Genomic DNA, 25,846 nt, shown 5'->3' with positions numbered 1-25,846 from the left:
TAATTAATGCAACAATATACACTGTACATTAGAGAATATAGACAACAAAACACACTTTTCAGCTTTTCACCTATTTTGAAATGATTTTTTGAGACCTAAAATGTCTCTAATGGACTTTGGGACAGCTTCTGTTGTTTAAATGGGCTACATACTGAACTACGAGGATAGAAACAAAGGATTGATCCATTACTGATACCAATGCTGGTGTCAGTACTATTGGTATTTGAACTGATCTGCCCACCTCTAATCACCTTTCTTTCCCAATTTTGACTTTCGGTCTTTACTTCAGCAGGTGGTCTTGACTATTTCTACATGCCTAAATGCACTGATTATTGGCTGTTTTACTGTGTTAACAAGCAGAAATCTATATACATCTATATAGTATAACACATAGTGTAATATATAATTATACAAAACTGATAAAAGTAATAAGTTCTCTTTAGTCAAATAAATTCATGTTTTTATATGAACCCAGCTGAGAATTTGACATTTTCCACTAAATTATTATTATTTTTAAATAATCCTAATAATTGAATCTCTTTGAGGGATCATCTTTTGTTGGCTGCTTCTACTGACCTTGTGAAAGAAAACCTCCGAACTGAACCTTCACTTCACGGTTGGACCCACATCACTTCATGTCAAGTCTGTCTTAAAAGCTCTCCTATGTGTATTGAACCCACTGCTTTAATTATAGCCTGCAAGCATGTGTATGTGTGTGAGCCTGTGCCTGTGTGTGGGCCTGAGAAGAGGCTTACTTCCACTGTTTCAGCCAGGGTCGACAGGGAGAAACTGTCAGTCCGGACGCCCTCACCATTCACTCATGTGAAGCAACCGCTCTCTTAGATCTGTGGCCATGAATAATTCTGGAAAATTAACTTTCAGAAGGCGAAGACTGTCTGCCCACTTGAGATCTCCCAAAGTGCCTTGGTTTCTTCCCCCCTGTCAGGCCTGTCAACCGTTTCTCTTACCAGATGGTGGCTACCCTCCTCGTCATAGTCATCCTCGCCTCCATCGGTCATCTCTCCCGCCTCTACGTCCAGCGCCCCCTCGCCGGCCTCCTCTCCAGAGTTTTCTGCCGTCTCTGACACAGACTCCTCATGCAGGGAGTCACAGTTGTCCTCATATTTTCTCTGAGCCTCTGAGAGAGAGAAAGGAGGCCACAGTGAATGAAGTGAGAGTGTAAGCAGGGCCTGTATTTTTCTTTGATAATAATAGTAGTAGGCTGCTTTTTTGCTGTTTTCCCAGTTGTGCAGAAACAGGCCATGGTTCTCCTTACACTCAACTGGAGTGAAGTAGTTTGTCCTCAGCAAGCAACCGGGTGACTAACACTACTTTTTTTATTTGAAGTAGCAAAGCATCAAATTAGGATCAAAATTCTAGCATTTTACTGTGTTTATTCTTTTACAAGCGTGACATGTTTCACTTTTTTCCCCCAATTAACACACGTGTGTACAGTTCTTAGCAAATTTACAAGACCTCCTGTTACATTAATAAAAAAGCAGGAATGCACGTACGTTTTGACAACAAATTTTTCAAAAACTGTTAAAAAATTATATCACTTTTATCATTTTTAACAGCAAATTGAATTCACATTTCTATTTGAACACTGGACTTCTCTGAGAAGTCAGAAATGAATCAAGAGTAACGTTAAACCACTCAAATTATATCTGCTCAGGAATGTAAATCATTTCAAAACTTAAAAAAACAAACAAAAGCTTTACAAGTGCTTTACTATTTTTTTTTACTATATTGGAAAAATTAATGAATCTAAAAATAATAATATAATTTTAACATTAAAAATATCATTTTGAGTAAAGATCTCGCATATACACGTGGATTAATGATTACAGAGACACAAAAAAAAGAGTTTTGGTAATTACAGAAACTGTTAATTTAGAACAACTGTGGGATTCCCCTTAAACTGGGTGATGTTACAATTAATCTGTTTAGTACTCTACATGCTGAAAGGCACTGCTGGTAACATGTTTTTTATTGTGCAAGGGTTCAGACAAGGTGTTGGTACTCCATAAATAGCTTCTTAAAGAGATCATATTAAATTTAAGGGATGTAACTGCACTGAGACAGCACACCTGATTTGCATTTAGATGGAAAAGGATTTAGATTTAAATTTTGTATAGTTTGCGTTATTTAAAACAAGCTCAAATATACAAAATCCACTTTTGCTAGCTAGCTACCAACAGATGTGTCAACCCCTGGATTTGCATATAGCTTAGGCTTCCTACTATTTGCCTCCATTTTCATCTTTTCTTTATTTATGAAGCCAGTTCATTTAAAGCTCCGCTATATGTGCATATTTAGGTTACAGTGTCACATGTCTGCATTAAATTATCCAGGCCACTTAACATTAGGATTATTTATTACACAAATTGTATTTTTTTTTCAAGATGTATCTGTGAAAACACATTTTATATCTTATTTTGATTTATTTTTATGTTAAAAAATTATAATGGCTCTTCAGTGTAGTGGTTAACACTTTTCCTGAACAAATCAGAGATCCCTGGTTTGATCCTGGGAGGAGACACAGATCAGGATTAAGTCGGGAAGCACATCCAGTGCAAAGAGTTTGCCAGATCCAACATGCAGAGCTGTCCGCTGTGAGTAAGCGGCCCTTTATGAATAAGGGATCAATCCGAAGTAGCTTTATTTATGTACGCTGCTTTATACTGAATAGTCAAAATGTCTGTGCAGCCTAGTTTAAAACGTTTTACACAAATGTTTTAAGACCACAGCCCCAATATTCTCCTCATGTCACAGTTTATTATGCTTTTAATCTTGATGTTAACTGCAGAACTTTATTCCTGGAGAGCACAGAGAAATCAACATCCGTGTGTTGTCTCTGACTGCAGCCAGTTTTTTGTCACCTTAAGAAAAAGAACTTGGCGAGCCGTGACTTCTTGATATCCTTTTTAAGACTGGCTACCTGTTGCTTTTTGAATTCATTATAAAATCTTTTAAAACCTTAATTGAGGCAGTCTGAACTTCTATTCAAAAACAGAACAAGTGAGACAGACAAAAGATGATCTGTAATAAAAAATTAAGGCTATTTTATAGCAAAAAAGATGGGTACATTTTGTAGTAAATTGCCTCCGGTTTTTCATTTATCCGCATTAATTTTTCATTCTCACTGCTAACAAGCTCCACAGCAGTTTGCCTAGAACACAGCCGGGAGCCGGGTTGATTTACTCGGTCTTCAAGTGCCGTGGAAGTATAAGGGAGAAGTTGAAAACAAGCCACACATGGTGACAAATGTGCAACATGCACTTTATGGCATGTAATTTAAATGACCTTCACACTGGGCTGCACTCTGAGGCTGTCCTGTAGTGAAGGGCACTGGTGAAGACCTCTCACATAAACTGAGTCAGCATGGTGTTGACACCTGTCTGCGGTTATGACAGAGAGCTCCGCTGCTCTTATCTCCCACAATGTCACTAAGACTTATGACCAGTCTATGCTCTTAATTTCCCTCCCTTAGTGGGTGGTGTCCCTTTTCCCTTTTGTTCCCGTCTAGCTCAGATTCTGCCGTCTGCTTCTCACCGGTTTCAGCTCTCTGCTGCTTCTCAATCTTCTCCAGGCGTCCCAGCAAAGAGTCAATCTTCATCTTGATCTGAGTGAGCTCTCGTTTAATGGTCTGAAGTTGGTCCGTTTTCACTACTGAGGCACAGAAATACAAAAATGATTTAATTTGCATACTCATTGTAATGATACACAGATTGCCTGCCTCCATCATATTAATACTCTTAGTCTCGAGTTTTGGATGTCATAACATCATCTGACTCACACTTTCCTCAGGGAAGAACATCTCAATCTGGCCAACTGAAAGCTACCCTGCTAAGACTATGGACCTGCTGCTTTCAATTTGAAGATTAGTGCACGGCTTACGCCCACCATGCTGTGCAGCGCTGCTCGAGTTTTACTCAGCAGTGCCAATATCTGAACAAACTGTGTGTGATTGCTCAGTAGATATTAGATCATGTTATTGAGCATGGAGATGGCGTGCACCTTAGGGCTGTACCTGCTTCTCTGAGTGCATATTGTACATTTGGTTAGTGATATTGAAAATTCATCATTTCCTGCTGTTTGAAATGGCTTAAGTGTTCACAGCATGAAGCAGCCAAATGGGCTGTATTTGTATCTATGCTGTTAGCATAGACTGTAAATGAAAGATGGACACTACCAGTACCAACCAGGCTGTTTTGCAGCCATGACAACTAGAAGTCTTGTCACAAAGAAATAGATCCATCCATCCATCCATCCATCCATCCATCCATCCATCCATCCATCCATCCATCCAATTAGCATGTCTTTTAACTGTGGTAGTCACGGTATTTGGTCTTTGACCCAGTGTTTTATGTTCTGGGCTTGTGATTCCTATTTGTTTATTATTATTTTGATCATGAATAGTGGGTTATGTTTCCTGGTTTAGTTTTCTTGTGCTTATGTGTTTCTGATTATGTTGTTTATCCCTGGTGATTAAGGTTTATTTTAAGTTGATGAGTTTCCTTCAGCTTTTCCTTCTCTATCTTGTCCTCAGTTTTTTGTCTGTACCCCCCTGTGTCGCTCCCCCTCTCTCCACGTCTCACTCCCTCTGTGTCCCTCTTTCTCTTTGTGTCTCTCTGTTTCTCTTAGTCATGTCTCTGTGTTTTATCTCCCTCACCTGTTCCCATGTTCCTCTCTGTGTTTTATCCACATCTACCCAATCCCCAAATCCGGTTCTTGTTGCAATACTTGCAAAGTAGATATTTCATTTAAGGGAGGAAACACTACGAATATGCAAAAGCATTTGCTCACAAAACACGCGATGACCTTAAATGAATGTCGTGTTTTTAATTCCGCTCCGGACTCGTGAATCTCAACCCAGCAGCAGCGGTAACGTTTGCACGTCCTCTCCCGTTAATGCGGCAGGTAAATAATCAACTAACAGTGCATATTATGTTATTATGTACGATCTGCCTTATTACAAAACCTGCCATTACTGTGCATTTAGGTGATTATGATGAGAGAGACAGACAGAGTCTGGCTGGCTCAGATGCTGGCAGTTCTCGCTGCAGTCTACCGGTAGCGTCTCCTTTCAGGCCAGGATAGACGAATGTCACGAGCAGTGACTAAGTTTGTGGTAAAAGGCTTGAACCCATTTGCCACAGCAGATGCCCCCGATTTTCGGTAAGTGAATGTGTTTAATTGTAGGCAGGGACATTACTGGATATTCTTGTGTAATTGTTACAGAATAATTTATGTTATACTTTGTTATTGCTACAGAAGAATATTTATTTTATTGTTTTACATTTACAATTTTTTTTCCTGTGGACCCTGTGACACCCCATTGAAGAAGCTGTGGATCTCTTAAGATCTCACTGTTGGGTTTGTAAGGCCATGTTACTCCTATATTTCTATCTTGTTCAAAGAGAAGATATAAAACAAAGTTCTAAGCTAATCGAACTTAGTGTTCTCCTTTTTTTTTAAAAAAAAGAATCGATAAGAGAATCGATAAAGAATCTAATCTTTAAACAGAATCGAAAATGGAATCGGAATCGTGAAAATCTTATCAATAGCCATCCCTAGACATATTGATACCATAAACTCTTAAGGAAAATAATTACTGAGGATCAAGCGAAGTAATTTTCTCACACAAGGATTGGACCCCTCATGGCAATCAAAGACACATTTCCATTCTTGTACTTGAGGAGCTTTGGTGTTGATGAGCTGGCTAGTGCTTTTGGCCACTGCTAACGTTTTTGCTGTCACTGTGATTGGTTTGTGTTTGTTAGTCTGATGATGGCCTCCTTCACTTTGACTGACAACCCTTTGTACCTCATATTGAGAGCTCCAGTGAACAGCTACCAAAAGCAAATTCAACACTTTGACTAAACTCTAGGTTGTTTATCAGCCTATTTTTATTGCTGAACGACAAGGGAACAGACCTCACCTGGCAATAAAACCGTTTGTCAGTCTACTGTCAAATTACTTTTGAGCCTGAGAAAAAAGGTAATGTAATACTTTTATTAAACCCTTTGAATTGAAGCTAAAAGTTTGCATTTCTTGACTCTTTGAGTTTCAATCCACTCTGGTGGTGTAACAGACGTGAAATCACAAAAATCAAGTAATTGCCCAAACATTTAAGGAGCTGACTGCATGTCTATAACAGATAGACTAATTGCTTTTCAAAGAGTGAGAAAAATTCGGAGACAAAAAAGGAGCCATCAACGACCCCGATGAAGGCCACGAGCTGAGACGCATCGCACTGTTTCTACAACAACTCTTAGACATCCATTAGCAGCTAAGCGTGTCAAGAATATTAAACACATTTAATTAAATTCTCTGTCTCTCTTTCCAGGAAAGTACTGAAAATCGACAGTTCTTATAAATTCAACAAATCTAACTCAACCCAATCAACTGAGACTTTGTACCTCATTCACATTAAGCATTAACAGCTTCCAACAGAGGAATAGAGAATAGATGAAAAGAAAAAGATTTTACCTTCCCAGTAAAAATGTAGCTTAGAGTTGTGTAAATGATCCCAAAGTTGGAACACTAGAATAATTGCATTCATGTATTTTATCTTACTACAGATTCATTAGTAAAACTGCAACTTATTCACAGTTGAATCCATACAAGTTTAGTTTATGCATGCGCACAACTTCACATTATTTCATAAACAGTCAGAGGCCTGTGTCATAACACGAAACGGTACTTTTGAATGATTAAGTAGGCTAAAATGAATACTTCTGCTCGTAAGGTAAACAAACAAAAAAGCCTTCAAACGATATCAGTGTGTTTCAAAGCCACTTTTGCATTTCACACACTCACAGTTGCGTGATCGTTGCTTCACTTATAGAGCCGCATGAGAAACAGGCGGCACAATTTTCCCTCCCACAGCTTCTGTTTACTGCCTTATAAATAATTGCTCTCCCCTACCTGCTTAGCCCGGGGTCTAAGTGTTCTCTCCACAATACACAGCTGACGTTGGAGTAAATGAAGTGTAACTCTATCATGTCAAAGTTTGAGTCTCAACCTTGATATGTCATATGGAAATAACAACTGCCGAATAAAAATAAATAAATAAAAACTCAACGTCATAACCAATTCAGTCTGGTCCGTCTCACGGCTGCTGAAATGAGGGTGTACTCCTCAGCAGCTTGAACTGAGCAGATTAAAGAATTTAGACCAAACAGTAATAAGATAATCTCATTCCTTACCCCTCTGAAGCTGAAATGTGTCATCTTTTGAGAGGAGGGGGGGAAAAAAACAGACACCAGAAGTTGAGAAGAAAACATAAAATTCTTTTTGACACCTATCAGATTCTGTCAGGGCTGGAAAGAGGACGGATGAGCGCTCTGTAAACACACCCACGAATTCCTGTAAAGCTTCAGCTGGAAAAACCAGAGACAGGAGAGGCACGCTAAATCAAAAAGTAGCTTGTCTGGTTATCATTGTCTGCATGTGGCTCTTTAAGTTGGCTCCTGTGATGTACATTTATGCCCACATGCCATCACAACGCAAAGCCCATCCAGTCTACCAGCTACTTTGAACGATCTGAACTAATGCATAAAACATAAACACCTACACTTAGAGAAGATGTCAGTGCGTGATAATAACAAAAAATACAAAATCCTGACATTTTACCTCGTGGTAAACTAGATTCCCCCCAAAAAAGACTTTTTAATCTGTCACCAGAATTCGTGCTGAAAAACAAACACTACAACTCTCCCTCCAGTAGGATCCAATTCACACTACACAATATTTGTCATTGTGTGCTTTCTTTGAATCGACGCGGTATGATTAATGTGTCCATGAAAAAGAGTGAGAGCCCATGGTGACACATTGGAAGCATTAAATAAGTAATGTGTCAGGAAATCCCAACACCTATTCTCATCTTGTTTTGTAAAGCAACCTAAAATCTGTGAAAGAGCAGAAAATTGATCTTTCTGAATGTAAAAAAAAGGGGGAACAGTAGATACGCAATCATATCTCTACAGGGCACAAACTGAGGTATCTCTATCTCCTTCTCGGCTTTACCTCCTTCCATTTGTGCAAACCAACATCGATGACTAGACACACATATACCACCCACTTCCCTATTCCAACGTTATCTGAGCTCACTCTGGGCAGCTTTCTCGTCGTCCTTTGATGATAAGAAAATGTGGAACAGTTTCTAATTTATCGCGGCCTCCAGGCCTTTTTTCCTTTTGTGCTATCAGGTGCATAAGCTGCAGAGAGAAAACATGCCCGTCCTAATCCAACATTGTATCATCAGCGCAGCATCTTTAGATAGCTGGAGTTAAAGGAAAAGGCTGGGGAAAAAAGCCATTGTTATTTAATAAGCATCAGGAAAGATTTAGGGAATGAGTAATGGGTCTAATTTTAGGACCTCATGATGAACGGCAGACGTTTTATCTTGGGGATAGTGAGACTCTCTTGAATCACTGGTCTATGAAGATTAAACTGGACAAAGAGTTTTAGGGTTGGTGATGCTGATGTCATTTACTGGGTTTTAGGACATAATCCGTTAGTTTTAATACTGGAAAACAGTGATTTTTCTGGAACACATGTACCTCTTTTTAACCACATATTTGTAAGTATTCAGTAAAACTGAAGTAAGCTCACTAGTGTAGTGTTTCACTAGAGATGAAACGTCTTCAAGTAACTTAAAGAAGTCCAGACGCTTTTCTTTGCAAGCTCCTTTGACTCATTAATGTACATTCCCACATGGACTTGGTGCTTGGTTTGTTTAATTATTTAGGATGGTATCCAGTTAAATCCTCACCCAAAGTGTTCAGTTTGAAAGTGTCACAATTTTGGCTGTGCTCGGCAGTGTAAGTTCCCACTGTCACTCTTAGACTAGCTGTTTTTTTAACCTTAGTTTTACATGCAAAATAGAACACAAAGAAGAATTAATTAAAAACCCTGATACTAGAAACCGCGGTGACATTCTGAAATGTCTTGCTCAGGCAGAACGACAGTCTGAAACCCAAAGATTTTTAGTGTGTTCTTATAAAAGGGTAGGAAAACCTGAAATTATTCCCATTGGAGGAGCTGGATTCAGTGAAAGAAAGAGTGGCTTTACAGGGCTCTAGACTAACTTTTTGACATGGGCGCACCGGTACGCCTAACTTTAAAAATTTAGGCGTACCGGCACAAAAGTTAGGCGCACTCAAATTTTTCAACCGCATCGCTTAACACCGCAGTTTTACATGTGCACTTTCTTTGGGGGGGGAAGTCCATACAGACAATATTAATTTCTAAATTATTAACTAACAAACTTGTGCTTAAAGTGCTTTGTCAATATTGTAGAAAATGTTAAAAACTTAATCATCATCTTGGCCTCCTCTGACGACCTGTTTGCTGCTGTCTGCTGCTGAAAGGCCGTGGGGACAGGGGACACTTGGGAAGTGCATTTACTGCAGCATATAATGTGTTTTCTGGATACACTGTGCTTTTTCAGCATTCAAATATTGATGGCACCGTGTCAGAGCACTGGCTATGAATTTCAGACAGATCAGGCCTTAACTTAACAAAAAAGTTATCAATAGTTCTTTTCATCTTTTCTTATTACCCACAGCTACAGTACATCCACTTCTCTCAGGCCTAGGCTGCTCACTAGGGCTGAGTATCATCACTGATTTCTATAATCCATTCAATTCCGGTTCTCAAAGTCCTGATTTGATTCAATTTAGCCTCAGACAGTCAGAAATATTATAATTCTGATCATTTATCAGTACTGATACACATGAGACTTCATCAGAATTGTGAAAATCACAGCAGATGCCTTTGTGTGAAAGTAACTGAGAATAAAACACAGGAAAACATGAAGGAGATTTTCCTGGTCTGGCTTTTTATAGCAGATAACCTTAAAAATATTCTGCAATTTTGCATAATTTTAAGAAATTTAAATTTCTTCAGTATTGAACAGCAGAAATTAGGCTTTCTTGTCCGAGGTCATTTAAGTGAAAAAAGAAAAAGCGCTGTAAACAACGCTAGACTGGTGGGTAATAAGCGAATGAATAATGCAGAAATCAGATTTGAGACGGGAAACTGTTCCTGAAGTACAGAGAGAGAGAGAGCTGTGCAGGAAGTGTGATTTTTATCGTGGTGGAAGCAAAACAGCAAAAGTCAGAGGGAATTCATGACGACATTGATCAAATGTGAAGCGCAGTTTGCTGCTTCTTTTGCTGCTGGCTCGGTGAATTTTGGTTGGAGAGAGGCAAAACCTGCAGCTCAGAATCAGCGCAAAAAGACGTAAACACAGCACGGACCCGAAGAATCACTAAGCTCCGACAGCGTGTCCGTGTTCAGGCCGTCGGGTGAGAAAGCCGAGAAAGACGAAGCTGATTCTGATGTGTTGGGTCCGCTCCGTGTTTAGGTCTTTGTGTGGAATCCGTTAATGAATTGATATCGCTTTATTCAAGCTTATCACCTCTCTCTTCCACCTGCACTTTCAACTGGACCACGGCCAATCAGAGAGGTCCCGCCCCTGACTATCTCTGATTGGTTTAGTCCACGATAGGGGCATAATGTGTGTCTGTTGTTGACCACACGGAGAGTTACAGAGATTTTTTTTTTGTTACCGGAACAGTTGGTCGCACCTGTGCGACCAAATATTTATTTTTAGTCGCACCACTGAAAAATTTGGTCGCACTCTAGAGCCCTGCTTTAGAAGAGAGGGCTGAGAGTGGAAGATGAACACAGTACAGAATCCAAAGGCTTCATTCATTCAAGTTGTCGCCAGCACAGCCAATCAAGCCTTAATCCTTCAAATGTCTGTGCCTATTAAATATTATAAATATCTTCTTAACGCAGACAACACGCGCTACATGACAACATAAGGTTTATTATAGTGATTACACGATTTCCTCCAGTGACAGCAGCTCCAGTTTCTTGGGGATTTGTTTGTGCAAAACGCATTGTGATAAAAAAATGAAACAGCAGGAATATAGTTTAAAATGTTAGATTATTTGGTTCATGTGTCTATGGGATGTTAAGAAAATCTGCAATGTGCTCTCGCAATGTAATGCAATGATAATGTGACTTGTAGTGAACAGGATTTGCTGAAGTTTTTGTATTGATTACATTGTTGCTGTACTAGCCTGCTTTGATCAGTACACTCCAAACACTTAACAACAAGGTTATTTTTGTAACATTTGGTTTTTGTATCATTGCTATTGAGTTTTTTTTTTAATCTGTGGTGCATCTGAGTTTTGTTATCTAGATTTATTGTTCAATGTTTCTTGTCTGATTACGTTCATTCTGATTGTTTGTTTCCAGTCTGTATTCCTCATCAGGGTGTGTAACCTTTAGTTAGCATCATTTGTGTTTCCTTTCTATCTCCTCAGTCAGTGTTTAATGTCTCCATGTTTATCTCCTGTCACTGTCAAGTTCCCATGTCTCAGTCCTGGTCTGAGTGTTTGTTACTTCCTGTTTTATTTTGGTAGTCCTTCATCTCTTGTCTCTTGTGTTAAGTTTTGCTTCCCCTCGTCTCGTTAGTCTGATTCCATTCATCTGTGTTCCCCGGTGTTTCCCATCTCTCTAATTACCTGGTGCGTATACATTGTCGGAGTATCCTTTTGTTCTTTGTTGTGTCGTCTCTTGTGGTTGTGTCCCTCACTGAAACAAATGTTTGATTTTCCTAGTTTTGGTATTCTTGTATTTCGTACTTTGTTTTAGTTTAATAAAACCAGCTTTTAGTATACCCCGTCGAGTTTGGGTCGTACTTCTGCCAGCAACACAGCCTACTGTGAGACACCTATAAGTGATTCTTTACATCCTTTAACTGTAAAATTGAAGAGCATATACACAGAATTTAAATCCAGACACTTTAATATTCCTCTCACCTCATGCCTTATCCTCTTATGCCTCAGTCATACAGGTCTATAGACCAGGTGAGTAGTTTCTGAAGGTTGCTGACTGTCAATAGGTAAAATTGCAAGATTGTTTTGGTCACTAGCAGATTCTCATGGTTATCTGTAGTTTGAAAGGTGTTGGTTGCAAACGAAAGGCACAACTTTTACTGTGAAGTTGAACACTTTCCATTTTAAATTTCACTTTGCTAACAGGGTAATTAGCTAGTGTTTGTAGAGAAGTTGGCATCTTCTGTGCAAACTACGGGCAACAGTGGAAATCTGTCAATCACAAAAGCAATCGCAAGGTTTTCAGGGCAGCGCCGTGCCTTTTGTGGTCATTTTCACTCATCCAACAGTCCAACACTGTTTTGCTAAACCTTGTGACAGTGGTGAACATGGCTGTATACAAATAAAGGGCTTGATTTGAGCTTCCCCAGCTTCAAATCCAAAAAGTAGAAAAGTCGAAATCACGGTATTCACCACTCTCTTGATCTTTGGTATACGTGATTGAAATTTGAAGCTTACTATTTTTTTCAGTTACTATTTTAAAAGCTACCAGGCTGCTACATGTTTTTTATTATCAGGATTTACAAATTTCATTTTGATTTATTTGCACAAACTAGGATTATTATTATACATAATTTTAAACTCAATACCACTACCCAGAAAAATAATCAATGCCATTTTCAATACGAAAAATAACAAAAAAATTAAATGGATTATTTTTTTGAATAAATACTAGAAAAATACCAATAATTAAATAGTTATTAAAGTAGGAAATACAAAATATTTTAAAGCTTAACTTTTCACTTGAGATTGCGGTTTCTGTTATGGAATTAGTTAACCCAAAAGTGTGAAAAGACCTCCCTAAAACACATGTATCCTCATAATCCAGTCATCTGATGACTGTCTCCCACCCCAACCCACCCCGAGTAAAGTAGCCCAAGTGGTTCAAGCTGCCCACACTAGCCCACCATTTTGCCAGGACAGCCTAACCTTATTTTTCTGTCCAATCTATCTGGGCCACAATCAATACAAACAGTGATTTTTCATGGTCCTGGCAGGGGCAAATTAGTCTCCCAAACATACAGCACCACTGCTTAGACAGAGAAGAGAATTCATTGACTCTGTCCAAAAAGAGGATGGGAGATGCTCTTTTTTTGCTCTTCTCTGTAATACCAACTGCAGCTGGGTCCTCCTGACAGGCCTTACCAAGCTGCTCTCGCTGATAACACTGGCTAGACAGGCAACAATGAAACAAACACTGTAACCAATTACACAGGCTGCGGATAGAGACAAACGTTTAGAGAAACACAGCTGACCACAGCTCCACAGAGATGGCCCCAATCGCACTTTAATTACATTTAGGACGTTATAGTGCATCACCAGTTAATCAGAGCACCAAACAGGATCCAGATGGATGCTGGGTGACAGGAATAGCACTGTTTGCTGAATGGGTACTGCTTGGAAAGCTGGGATTATATTTGCGTTTTGCTCTACATTGCAGCGTGGCTCGCTCTGAGCTGCTAGAGTGAAATTAAATAGCTGTTTATAGAGGCGCTTCGCAAGGAGCACAGCTGAATTATGCCACTGCTCTTTATTCTCTGAGCCATGGTTTTGAGATGTGCATTAAGCCGTCAGATTCAGAAGGGACAGAATACCATTAGCGTAATTAGGCTGTGCTCTGTAAAAAAAAATAAAAAAATAAAAAATAAAGTAAAATCTGACAGGTCCAGTGTAAACACAAGACGAGCAATAGAGCACCTTTGTTACGTACATTTCACTCCGGCGGAGGATGATGTGGGAGGTCTGGAGGATGAAGACGAGGAAGAGGAGGATGTTTTGATGGGGAAGGAGGTCTTCCCACGGCGGGAGGAGGGAGCGAGCACCCTGGAGCGTTTCAGCGGGATCACAGCTCTGGGTGGGGGGGCCACTCTGCCGTGGTAGTCAAAAAGCCTCAAGAGAAGAAAAACCTATAATATTACACTTGACTTCTTACGCATTTTCCATAGGCCCTATAGCAGTCAGCAAATGTTCATCTAAAGGGTTATTTGATTTATTTCACCACTGCTTCTTTCCACAGCCCTCTCGCTATTTCCAGTATTGAATCAGAAGGCAGATTTGCTATGGATCACTCGACTTCCTTCTCTCAAACAGCACAGGTAAAACAAAAGACAGATGTTCCAGTTCAATTTTCCTGAGATCCCCATTTCTGTTCCACTAAAGGGTGTGTTGCATGCATGGAAATAATCCCTTCACATATATAAGAGGATGAAATTGAGAGGGTGCTTAATGTCAAATAAAAGTGCCAGCTTTGACTGTTCCTGGTGACACCAGATTGTCACAGCTCTCAATGTGAAGTTTGACATTTAGAAAATAGAAACTGTCTCTGCAGATAAGCACTCTGATCATTGGTGGATAAATGTGAGACAAAACAAGTGTTTCTTCATCAGCATGTTGATCTGTTCAGTCTGCACGACAACTCGACTATTTCAGTGTACCTGTCTGGGAACGTGAATAGAATTTAATAGGCAGGACAAGTGTCTCAAAGTCTGTTTTACTACCCATTTGCTAAGACGCAGAAGAGATGTGAATAGTAATTATTATCACAGAAAAACAGCTCTGCAAAGCTTTGAATTCTACACATTTATATGGTCATAAACAATACTCAAGTAGGCTGTGGCATTTAAGTGATGCTCAGGCCTAAAGTATGACGAGAAAGGCAGGATGGACTCATGGGTTGAACATTGTTCATGCCAGATTCTAACCCTACTATTCAAATGTTGCAGCAGAAATCAAGACATCAGACCAGGCAACAACTTTCCAATCTTCTACAACCCAGTTTTTGTGGGTGTGTTAGAACCATATCCTCAGTTTCCTGATCTTAGGAGTGGCACCCAGTGTGGTCTTCTGCTGCTGTAGTGCACCTGCATCTAGGTTCAATGTGCTGTACATTCAGAGATGCTCTTCTGCATATCTTGGTTGTAAATAGGGTTTATTTGAGTTAACGTTGCCTTCCAGTGAGCCTGAAGCTTTGTTGCTTTTTACAACAAAGCATTTTCAGAGAATTTCTGTTCACTGGATATTTTCTCTTTTTCTGGCCCTTCTCCGTAAACCCGAGGGTCGGTTGTTTGGGAAAATCCCAGGAGATCAGCATTTCTACAGGGATTACATGCACCAGCCCATCTGGCACCAACAACCACACAATTTTTTTAAGATTTATTTTTGGAAGTTTTAGCCTTTATTTGATAATACAGTATTTAGGGTGAAAGAAAAGCATAGCTTGAACCCAGGTCAGAAAGTTGCTTTAATAAGTAGTTAAACAGGTGTACCTAAAGGTGACCAATGAATGCATTTCAAACTGAAATTGTAAATACCTCTACAATGTAACAGAGCAATGCAGTTTTCGTGGTGTAGCCAACATGCACAGCTAAAGACCAACATCAAAATAGTGAGAATGTCACAGCTAATGTGACATTCTAATGTCACATTAATGTGAGAATGCAAAGCTTGACAGATGTTACAATTAAACTGAGTCTATAGAAATTATAATGTGATGTATAATGTTCTGAAATGTTACATCTGATCACATATTGGTAAAAAAAAAAAGAAAAAAGAATGGTACCTACCTGCTGTAGAAATCATCCCTGTAGTACTCGTAATCAAATTCATAACCACTATTAGAAAGACAGAAGGGGAGGAAGGCACAGAGAAAGACAGAGAAAGAGAGAATGCGATGGATTATGATAAGAGGAGCCATTTCAAGCCTGTCAAAAATAAGCAGATAAAACACAAACTGTTCCGACTCAAACGGACATGCTCTAGTTGACGCCTACAGCCCATCACAGGTTAAGCAGTAAGCCTAAGCTACGCTGACATGCAAAGACCACAGATCGAGAAAAGATCAACAAAAAGTTTGAGAGAGCCAATACAGTCAGAGTCAAAAAGAAAAAAAGTTTTTAAGACCCTAGAGCTGAAAATCGATGTGGCACGCTCAGGATGACAACTGATTTAGAATTCAGGGAGAGCAATAAAATAAAGAGAAGCAGCGATGAAAAGGAGTTGTTTTGAAATGCTGCTATTCTCGCAGGAATTTTAATGTATTAATGATTAATGCATTACTATTTCGATTTAGAACAGTGTAGTGTTGGTTTTTGCTTCTCCGGATCCTGCTCCATAATTACCATATTACACCCGACTCATTTCTACTGCAGATATAAATTGCAAATGAGGTTCTATGATAAAACAATGCAAAGACTAATAAAATTAGTGTAATAATACTGTAAAAAAAAGAACAAACTAACCAACAATTCACAAAAGTGTAAGGTATAAGCTTTGCCAATGAAAGCGTCCCAGTGACACTTTCCCAGAAAAAACATGCCTAAACCTCTATCACATTAGTCTGCAGTAAACAAGCGCAGCTTTGATCTGTTTGTGACCAGGAGATGTGTGCGGGGCAGAGAATCAGGGTCATGCTTAATGAAGCTTACACAACAGTTTCTCCTTCGAGATTTACAGACTTGTGCTGAAAAAACTTCAGTCGACGTTTTAAAACTCAATTAGAACGAGGGGGAAAAAAGCGAACATAATAGGGATCCTCATATTTTTAATATTACTGCACATTTACATCAGCTGGAGCAGCAGGATGTGAAAGATGATTAATATTAATTATAAGAAACTTTTCCAGAGGAGGAACATGCTGGAAGAAGGGCAAATCTTACCTGTAGACAGCTGAGAGCGGCCGTTTGGAGCCTGCTTTGGGCCTGTATGGCTTGGGCTCCCCGGCCATGTTTATGTCTGTAAAAAGACAAAGCGAAAGTCTTCAGTCATCAGTCATAAAGGGGTGTTTTTACTGTGGATTAAAATAACATACAGAACACCTATTGTAACTGTGTAATTTAAGTATTTTTATTTTAGTTTTAAGTATTTTTCTTAAAAAAAAACAAAAAAAACTATCCATCTGTTTCTTTGTCTGGCGATGTGTGGTCCAAATTTTCTTTGCAGGAATTTTAGGTCAGAACACGCTGTGTGTGGGCTGCCTCGTCCTCTTCCTCTGCAGCAGAGGACACACAACAAAACAGCAGCAGAGAGTCTCACACTGAGCTTAAATGAAACACGACCAAACAAATTAATTAACAACATCAAATAAAAATGTTTTAAAGCTCTGTTATTTGGGGTCTCGACCGATTGTACAGAACTTAACTATACACATTTCTTGCATGACATTGTGCACACACTGCAAATACTCAATCACTACTAACCGACTCGCAATAAAACTTTGAAAGTTAAAGCAAATCCAAGGATGTTTTTGCCAACTAGTTAGCAAATATGCACATTTTTCTCCTAGTGACTGATGGTTGCTAGGTGGTGGCTGACTTCTCTCTATGGCCTGTATGAATGGTGCTTTTGCAACTGATTTCCCAGCAACTGCCATTAACCTCCAGCAACTACTCACCAACCGGTGGGGGAACAAACATTTAATTAATGGTTGACATAGTGTAATGAACCAGTGTCTAGGCCGAAATTGCCAACATGATTGTCACGCGTCCAAAATGGCAAACAAGTTAACGCCACATGGTTAGCGAGCACATGTCCTGTAAACCTCAAAAGAATCTCATGATTTCATTTTTGCTATTGTGTTCACTCTGGTCTGTTGTAACATGTCATACTTTGAAAACAATGCGAACTGAAATACAGCTGCACAAAAAATACCTACAAACATTAGGTTTTATTCTATCAGGGGATTACTTTAGCACTACATGTCTAGTTAGCTATGTGCTAAAGTGAGCTTTGTGCTTTGTGCTATAGCTAAAGCAACAGCAAAAAATAACTGCGTGGCTCACAGCTTTCTGAGTTTATCAAAATCACAATATAATACAGATAAGATGCTTTAGCCTAACTTACAACAATATAATAGCTTAAAACTTGCATTGGTGTATTTGACTTGACAATAGCTTGCAGCACAAATAAGAATACTGACTGACAGGAGTCCACATTTTCCCCCCATTCGCCAATCTCCAGAAAAGTTTGTGTGGTTTCAGCAGTTCATAAAAACTTAGTTCTGGATTGTTTACCCTCTTGGTAGTGCATTCCACTACACTGCAAATCTCAGGCACTTTTCAGTTTGTTGCTTGCAGACAGAAAAGATGAACAGGCACCTTCATACAACACAAAGTCAGTGAAATGCTGTGTATTGCTTCCCCTCAGGTGTGGACCAGACTTAATTGTAGTCTGTCTCTATGTGGCAAGCCCAGCTATGAAAACATAGAGGACATAAGGCCAGATTACAGCACAAATGGTAGAAGTGTGATTTCTTTCTCTCCTAAGAAAGCAACTACTCCATTATGTCTGTATCTGTATTCGGTGGGATACTATCTTCTATGAAAACCTTTAATTTTGTGCTTATACTTGCTGGCAACTTAATTATACTGTGTCAGATACTGTTTTGCTATCTGCTCATAACTGTTGAAAAGGAAGTTATCTTACTCTCTGTATGAATAAATCAATATTCGCTTCTGAATATTATCATGCAGTATACGGGATATCACAGAAACTCATTCAGTGTCGGTGTTTCCTACGCTGCGGTGTAACCTAATTTAAAAGCCAAAAACTGTGCCCATGAAAGTGAAATAACTTCCTTTCTTCAAACATCCTTACATCGAGCAACGGCTTGTGATGGTGGCACACAGTTCAAAGCCATGGCTGAGCACAAGGGAGCATAAAAGTACTTCATAATACAGAGATTTAAAAAATCAATTTAAGCTCTTTGGAAGCTTTGTGCTGTTTCCGCTGCAAAACTGAACTTTTCATGCGACATTTAAAAAAAGCTGCAGTACCGTCGAGTAGACTCACTAAATTCGAGGTGCACTGCGAGAGCCAATTTTCTAAAGGCAAGACTGGAGACCTTGCTGCCGTGCACTGGAAAGATTACAAAACAAAATTGTCGTTGCAAGGCACAAGAAAATCCTTGAAAACATACAAACAATAAAAATAAGTAAACATTAAAAGAAGAACTAAAACAAAAGCAGAAAGTTAGGAGGGCTTTGATTTATAGCCGGCTGTTCGTGCTTTCCGTAAAAAATTCTTTTTACTATCAGGCGTAGAGGTTTTGTGATCCAGCCAGTCAGTGATGCAGACATTTCCATATCACTATCTGTGCATTGCCAAGGGTGCTGCAAGGTCCTCATATTTTGTGAAGTCTGAGTGGCTTCTGGGAGACGAGCCAGTTGGTCAAAGTAAAACACCGGAAAAATGAGGAAAACAGTCCAGGAACTTTATGGATGCAGATATGAGGTGATATTTCTGAGGTGAGGGAGGCTACAACACCTTAACGTAACACTTTCATGTGAGGTCTAGTATAAAAAGTAGCTTTCCAGAATCTCATCCCACTCTGAGGTTATTATTCTTCTAAAAATGAATAAAAAACCATAAAGGAGGGTGAAGCAAATAGATCACTTGAGGCGAAAAGTGAAAAAAATTTCCATAGTCTAACCGAAGGCGGAACAAAAAATCCCATCAAGTGCTTTTTTTAATATTGTCCTTGATATCACACAACTGTTCATGAGCATCAGCATGCTCAGCAGTAGCAACGCATTAGAAAGGCCATTTCCTAACTGGCAGGACACAACAAGTTTACGACTGAGAACAATGCACCAATCAGCAAACGCCCTTGAGAGGATAAAATATATCGAGTGCGGGAGAGAGTATGAGTGTGCAGCGTTTAAAGTGTGGAAGTACTGACCTTACTTTGAGTTTGATTCCATAAAAAGTGACAAAAACATTAGCGTCCATCGTGCGTGGGAAGAAAACTTCTTTTTACAGCGAAAAAAACCCCTAAACTTCCGAGCAAGCACCGAGTAGCTACGACGTGATGGGAAACTCACAGAGACACTCGCGCAGATTCTTCAACTGACCGCAGCACACCTACACCAGGGTAACCCTCCGCCTACCCTGCTCCTGCTTTACAGGTGAAAATAGAGCAACAGGACTGCTGAGTCTTTGACTTTATTTATTTTCTGCTATGTTTTACTTGCATCTGTTTGAAAGAGTGAGTGAAAACACAAAAAATATTTTATTTTATGTGCTGGAATGTGTAGAAAATAGGTTTAAATGTTAAACTAATTTATTCAAGTCAGAGAATGTTGCATATAATTAAATGTTTTGCTTGATGCATAAAGTTAAAAGATTAAGAGGATAAACCCACACCCCATTGTGAAGAGCCTTGGCTAAGTGCCTTGTAGGTACATAGATCACTTTAAAGGCACTTTCTGACAAATTGTTGTTTTTTGCATGCGGCCGTGTTCTCACTATCACTTTGTCCCCTCCAGCAACACACATTTGCCTAAATAATTTATGCATCTGCTCTGCCCCCCTTCGTCCCAACACCAAACAAGTGGAAGCACCCCAATCCCCAGGAGTGGAATTGCACTGGGGTGAAAATAAGCTGCTGGCAAACTCTTGCCTCCTTCTCCCAGAGGCTGCTCTCATGAGAAATAGGATTAAAGCCTGGTCTGTTTGTATGCTGCCTACTTAGACATGCTAAAACACAGACTTTTTACAGAAAGCTGCATGACCAAATGAGTGTGAGTGTGTGTGTGTGTGAGTGTGCATACTTGACAGAGTATGCAAGGATTGACCATGATGGTAACCTTTGGAGATAATTACACTTTTGCTCATCAACCTGAAAGGTTGACTTACAAAGAGATCAGGTCCAAACCTTTAATTAGCCCACAACAGCCCAACTAAATATAATTGGCATCTAAAACCTGAAGTGATAAAAAAAAAAATCTCTGACAGCTCTGTTTTTGTGAGCCATTATTTTTGATTCAGCATGGTTTATATGCAGTACAGTCAAATCCATGCTGTTCAGTCCCTGACAGGTATCGCCACTGCTGGAGGCTAAAAGAGCCTTAGCCTATTTCGACTGAAGCTGTCAGTACATGTGTGGTTCAAGCAGAGTCCAGTGGAGCAATCAAAACCACATTTTCAAACCTCAACTGTTAACTAACACAAAAACTGCACACTCTTTGATTCAACATTTTAAGGCTCTTTTCATGGATAAATACCATTGTTATAATCAACCTTTTGGAATGTAATACATTTTTTAGTGAATTTAACATCTTTTTAATATGAACTGTTTGTGGAACCAAAACATGGCATTTGAAGACGTGTTTGGGAATAGATATAAACACTTGTACATCTATTCAGGTGTTTCATTAACACAACAATCGGTTATTCTGACAATGACTCTCCCAGTATTAAACCTACCTGTATCGGTGAGAGAACCATGTTCTTTAGGATCTCATCAAGTTCAGGACCTTCTTTCAAGAAAATAGCAACCAACTAAATCTTCATACATCCCATCTGTTCTTCATCTTAGGGATATGTTATTGACTTACTGAATAATACTGAAGCATTTGTTCATATGTAGAGTTAACAGTTAATGGCTCAGAATTATTATATCAGTGTTAAACACTGCAGTTCAACAAAGATCCATACACCTTCTTCTGCCAGCATTTATATGTTTCATTTTTTCAAATACTTGAAATGTTCACATTTGTTTTTTGACAATAAACTCAACCTTGTACATTTCAGACAATTTCAGCTCCTTTTTGCTGGAAGGTTGTATTTTTCAACTATAAATACCTTAAATGTGTTTCATTGGGTTCAAGTAAAGCAACATTCTTGGTAGGTCATATTTCTTTTTTTCCCCTTTTTTTCGCACTTTTTTTCTTCATTGTGAACTCTGGTGTAGTTTTGGCATTGTGTTTTTGGATGGTTATTATGCTAGAGCATTCGTCTTCTGCCAAGTCATTTTGTTAGCCAGACCTTTGGTACATCCACAGGCATTCATGGTGCAATGTGGAAATGCCATCTCAGAAGCACCTTCTGTCCTTATGGTTCTCCGTATGGTCACACTCCCACCTCTGTGCCTATCAGGGTTATGAATTCACTGCAGTAGTCCTTGGCCAGATTTACGTCAAACATGTTCTACCTCATCTGAGACTCAGAAATTCATCTTAGTCCGATCTGACTAAAGCAGAGATTCTGAATATTTATCAGGCTTTAATCTTTAATTGAAGTTTAATCTTATAGTTTTGTGCCAAAGAACAAGCCAGGGATTTTTTTTCTTGGATGCTGTCCAGTATGGTTGATGTTATGCAATGTCCTTTCTGCTTTTCAAACTGTCACAGTAACTCTGATTCTCACTGATAACCCTTGTGCCAAGTTTCCTCTTGCCTGTCTGTGTTTCACATCTAGATTCTAGGATGACGCCTGATTAGTAGTTCAAAGGTTATTTGTAGGCCCTTGTACTGCTGCAGCTGTGTTTTAATTGACTTTTAGTTATTTTGTTTAATCATCATGTGTTTTTTGTAATTTAATCTTTACGAATTAAAACAATTCTTCAATTTCTCTGCCAATTCCTTCATTCGTGGACAATTCACAGCTCATTTTATAACTGCGGTTATGCAGTGGGGCAAATAAAAAAAATTACTGGTGCACTCAAATGCATTTCAGTGATCACAGGTTTTCTCACATGGATGTCTGTGATAACAATGGTATTTGGGTTTATTGCAATGAGTTTCCACTTTGGGGTTTTTATTTGCAGTATCAGTACTAGGTAAGTAAAGAGAAATTCTTTATGTGTAAACTGATAAATAATGCAATAATTTAGAGGCTGAATTATAAATTGTATAACAAATCTGTGCACTGAAGGACAGAGAAAATCCCAACAATATTATGAACTTCTATGAGCAAGCACTTTGATAACAGTAGGAAGGAAAAGCTCCCTTTTAACAGGAAGAAACCTCCAGCAGAACCAGGCTCAGGGAGGGGCAGACACTGTGACCAGTTAGGGTGAGGGGAGGAAGACATGGAAAAAATGCCAGACATTTTTATTGAAAAATTAAGCTTAGTGTGCACATTTCTGTAGTGATCTGGAAATCTGAGACATGACAAACCTTTGACGTTCCGTTTGTTTGACAACTTGCTTGTTAGCCACAGTTGCCCAGTTGCACTAATTTATTAAAGATCTTGATTATTCAAATATAATAATGTGGTCTTGCTTTAAGGACAGAATTTGTTTTGGCATCTTGTAAGAATGCTGTAGCACTGTTTCAAGCTTCGGTTGGGATCCTATAAGCAGGCAAAATGACATATTTTCATGTTTGCATCGTCACTTCTGTATGTGGGAAGTGGACTTGAAGGGAACTGATTGCAATCCATGAGCCAAGATCATCCACTTTTAGCAGAACACTTTGAGTTTGTGTAGGACTAAAAAGTCATTTTAGTATGAATGAGATGCTCAGTGCTTTTTTTCTGTTCTTCTCTTTTCCTTAGTTTCGGGTTGCTCACTTGCTCAGTCTGCAGCTTGGTCATCCATGGTTGGAGGTGGAGCTCTCCGTGATGCTGAAAGACTTATAAAGAAGGTCTGCTCAGCCTGGGCAACAATTTAAAAAAAAGGGTCTGACCTTGCAGCTGTGCAAATGTACACATAATGCAATTTCAGTCTTTCAGTGCTGAAATTAATTGTAGATATATTTAAGCTAGCCTCCAATTCTCTATCTCTAAGAGACGGCGTGTGCCTGTCTGTCTGTAGATACTAAAACAAGCATAACCCAGGTATGAATAACAATTTAATGCTACAATTTTACTGACTAGGAATTGGGGGGAAAACAGGGCTCTGGATGTAAACTGCAATGGAAAGACAGAGGCACGAAGCATAAGTAATCGCCAAAGACAGACTTGTGTTCCTCTGTCAAGAAAACAAGGATCCGTGACTCCCTGAAGGAACATGCCCATGTGTTTTATTGGTCTCATTTGCTGCCTTACATCTCTGTCTCCCTCAGACTACTCTTGCTCATGCCTCCTGTTCCGCCCTCGGTCTCACCCTATCACTCAATGTGTCTGTTCGTCTGTTCCCATCCCCCTCGCTTTCCCTCCCTCTATCACCTTCCCTTTCCTTCCACACGAACTCGCACAAGATGATATCTAACCCACCTCGCCATCCGTCACTTTCTCTCACAGCCCATATTTCTTCCTGTGTCTCTGCGCACTGCGAGGAAGCTCATTATGAGACATTTCAGTGCTGAGCATCACCTGTGGGGCCCTTTCTATTTGACACCTGTGCCGCCAACGAAAGCTTCACAAGTCTTATTTCTTCCCCTTCTTTCATTAGCAAGGGATGAATAAGCGCAGAGCAATGGAAGTCAAGACGCTGAATAAATCACAGCTATAAACTAAGCCATATGGCAGCATATTGTACAGGAATGACTGGGAATGAGAAAGCACTCCTGCGAAAACTGACAAGACCCAAAAAACATAAGGAGAAGAATATGAATGTACTACTGGAACAGACGAAAATCTGCTCGTCCTGTTGAAGCCAGCAAATCAGACTTTAATCTCTCTGCCTCTCTAGCTTTCTGTTGCGTCGTAAAAAATGAGACAGTGTACCGTTTTTTCTCCTTTCTCGATCTTAGGGAGGAGAAAACCAGCTAATAGCCTCAGGCTTCAGGAAGAGGAGAGCTAACAGGCATGGGTAGCAGGGGTCAACACAAGGTCTTGGAGAGGCAGAGACAAGAGTCTGTCTTAGTGAGCCAAAGAACCTTTCTGTATTACTGTGGGAAGAGTGCTGGAAGATTGGCAGATTCCTGAAAACTGCCTTTTGCGATGTACTGCTCCCATCAGCCGTCTCTGTGTGCTATCGGTATGGTGACGATTCAGCCCTCCAGCCTTCAACAGCTCATTTGGTACAGGTTTTTCTTTAAAACATGGGGGGTAACTACTATTGTCTACATATATGATTAGTCACATCCATCAGTGTGATCAGTGCTAATTAAGATAAACCTGCATTCCAGCTACCCATTAAGCTTACAGCCTTAATGAGAGCAGAAATATGGCACAAGCTCCTTTGACCAAAATACACTTGAAGTGAGTCATGCCTTTTAAAGCGCGCACACACAAACACAGCAACAAAGTGGTAATTTGCATGTCAAACTACCTTGTGCTTGGGCAAAATGTCCTTTCAGCACTAAGAGAAAACCCAACAACCAAAACACAGCTGATTTTGTCGGTTTCCGTAGCTGCAAATGACCTGTTTGGACGCCTGCTGTGGTGCGGCACAGAAGCTATAATTGAGAAAACAACAATTGATGAAGCAGTCATTACATGTGTACTCTTCCATACAAAGACTGAAAATAAACAGGCAGAGATTCAGAGATTCGCAAACATCCTATTTAGTAGCTGTTCAAGTAAAGCTGCTGCTTATTTTGTTTTTTTGACAAGATATAATTTCAAGAGAGCATCTTGATAAAGAGCCCGTATTTTTGTCCTAACAACTGGCGCCATTACCCATAAGAACCTTCAGATACTGTCACTACAGCTGTAAATCAGGCATTCAAAATTAAGTCGGCTTTCTGCATTAACGATGCTCCAAGGCTTCATTTGTCATTAAATTCTACCTGAGCAATGGCTGGTACAAGCAAAGTGTGAAGAGTGAAGAACAGAGGAAATGAAAGTAGCATTCTATTAAAAATGCCCAAAAAAGAGCTTTGCAAACAAAAGCAAAGAAAGAAAACTAAGAGATTACAGCAGTGCTGTTGCATTTTGGGATTAATGTTCGAGCTAAATGGTAATGCCAGGCTCACAATGACAATGATTACATGCTCAGTTACCATCTCAGTCACACTGCATGCTATCACTTCCCAATTAGCACCAAAAAGTAGATATGAGTCTGATGCAAATGTTCAGTCTTTGAAGATTTTTTAAAAAACACAATGTTCAAGTTCTGCAAATATTGTCTTAGAACTACATTTAATGGGTGTAAAAACTGGCTGCAATTTGCTCAAAGTCTTCATGTCTGATGCCAATTTGGTGACAACAGCACAACTAATACTTGCATTAAATTATAGTGAATAAGAGATTACCCTGTGTTCTGGGCAGTGTAGCATTTAGAGATGAAGACTATGGCAAACTAATGGAAGTAATGTGAC

General features: G+C 39.5%; 1 protein-coding gene across 4 annotated transcripts in view; it reads right to left on the bottom strand.

Annotated features, from left to right (window-relative positions):
• The window catches only part of ralyl (RALY RNA binding protein like), a 123,590-nt gene that overhangs the window by 5,546 nt on the left and 92,198 nt on the right, over positions 1-25,846 (bottom strand). For all 4 annotated transcript variants that reach the window (XM_026180039.1, XM_026180040.1, XM_026180041.1 and 1 more), the window contains 5 exons: positions 16,577-16,652; positions 15,485-15,532; positions 13,633-13,811; positions 3,556-3,672; positions 969-1,138 (listed from right to left, as the gene is read on the bottom strand). In XM_026180039.1, coding sequence (XP_026035824.1) covers positions 969-1,138; positions 3,556-3,672; positions 13,633-13,811; positions 15,485-15,532; positions 16,577-16,652 — 590 coding nt within the window. The remainder of the gene's footprint in view (positions 1-968; positions 1,139-3,555; positions 3,673-13,632; positions 13,812-15,484; positions 15,533-16,576; positions 16,653-25,846) is intronic.

The sequence above is a fragment of the Astatotilapia calliptera genome, chromosome 9, assembly GCF_900246225.1.
Source record: "Astatotilapia calliptera chromosome 9, fAstCal1.2, whole genome shotgun sequence".
Classification (NCBI taxonomy): Eukaryota; Metazoa; Chordata; class Actinopteri; order Cichliformes; family Cichlidae; genus Astatotilapia; species Astatotilapia calliptera.
This window is presented reverse-complemented; position numbering and strand designations above follow the sequence as displayed.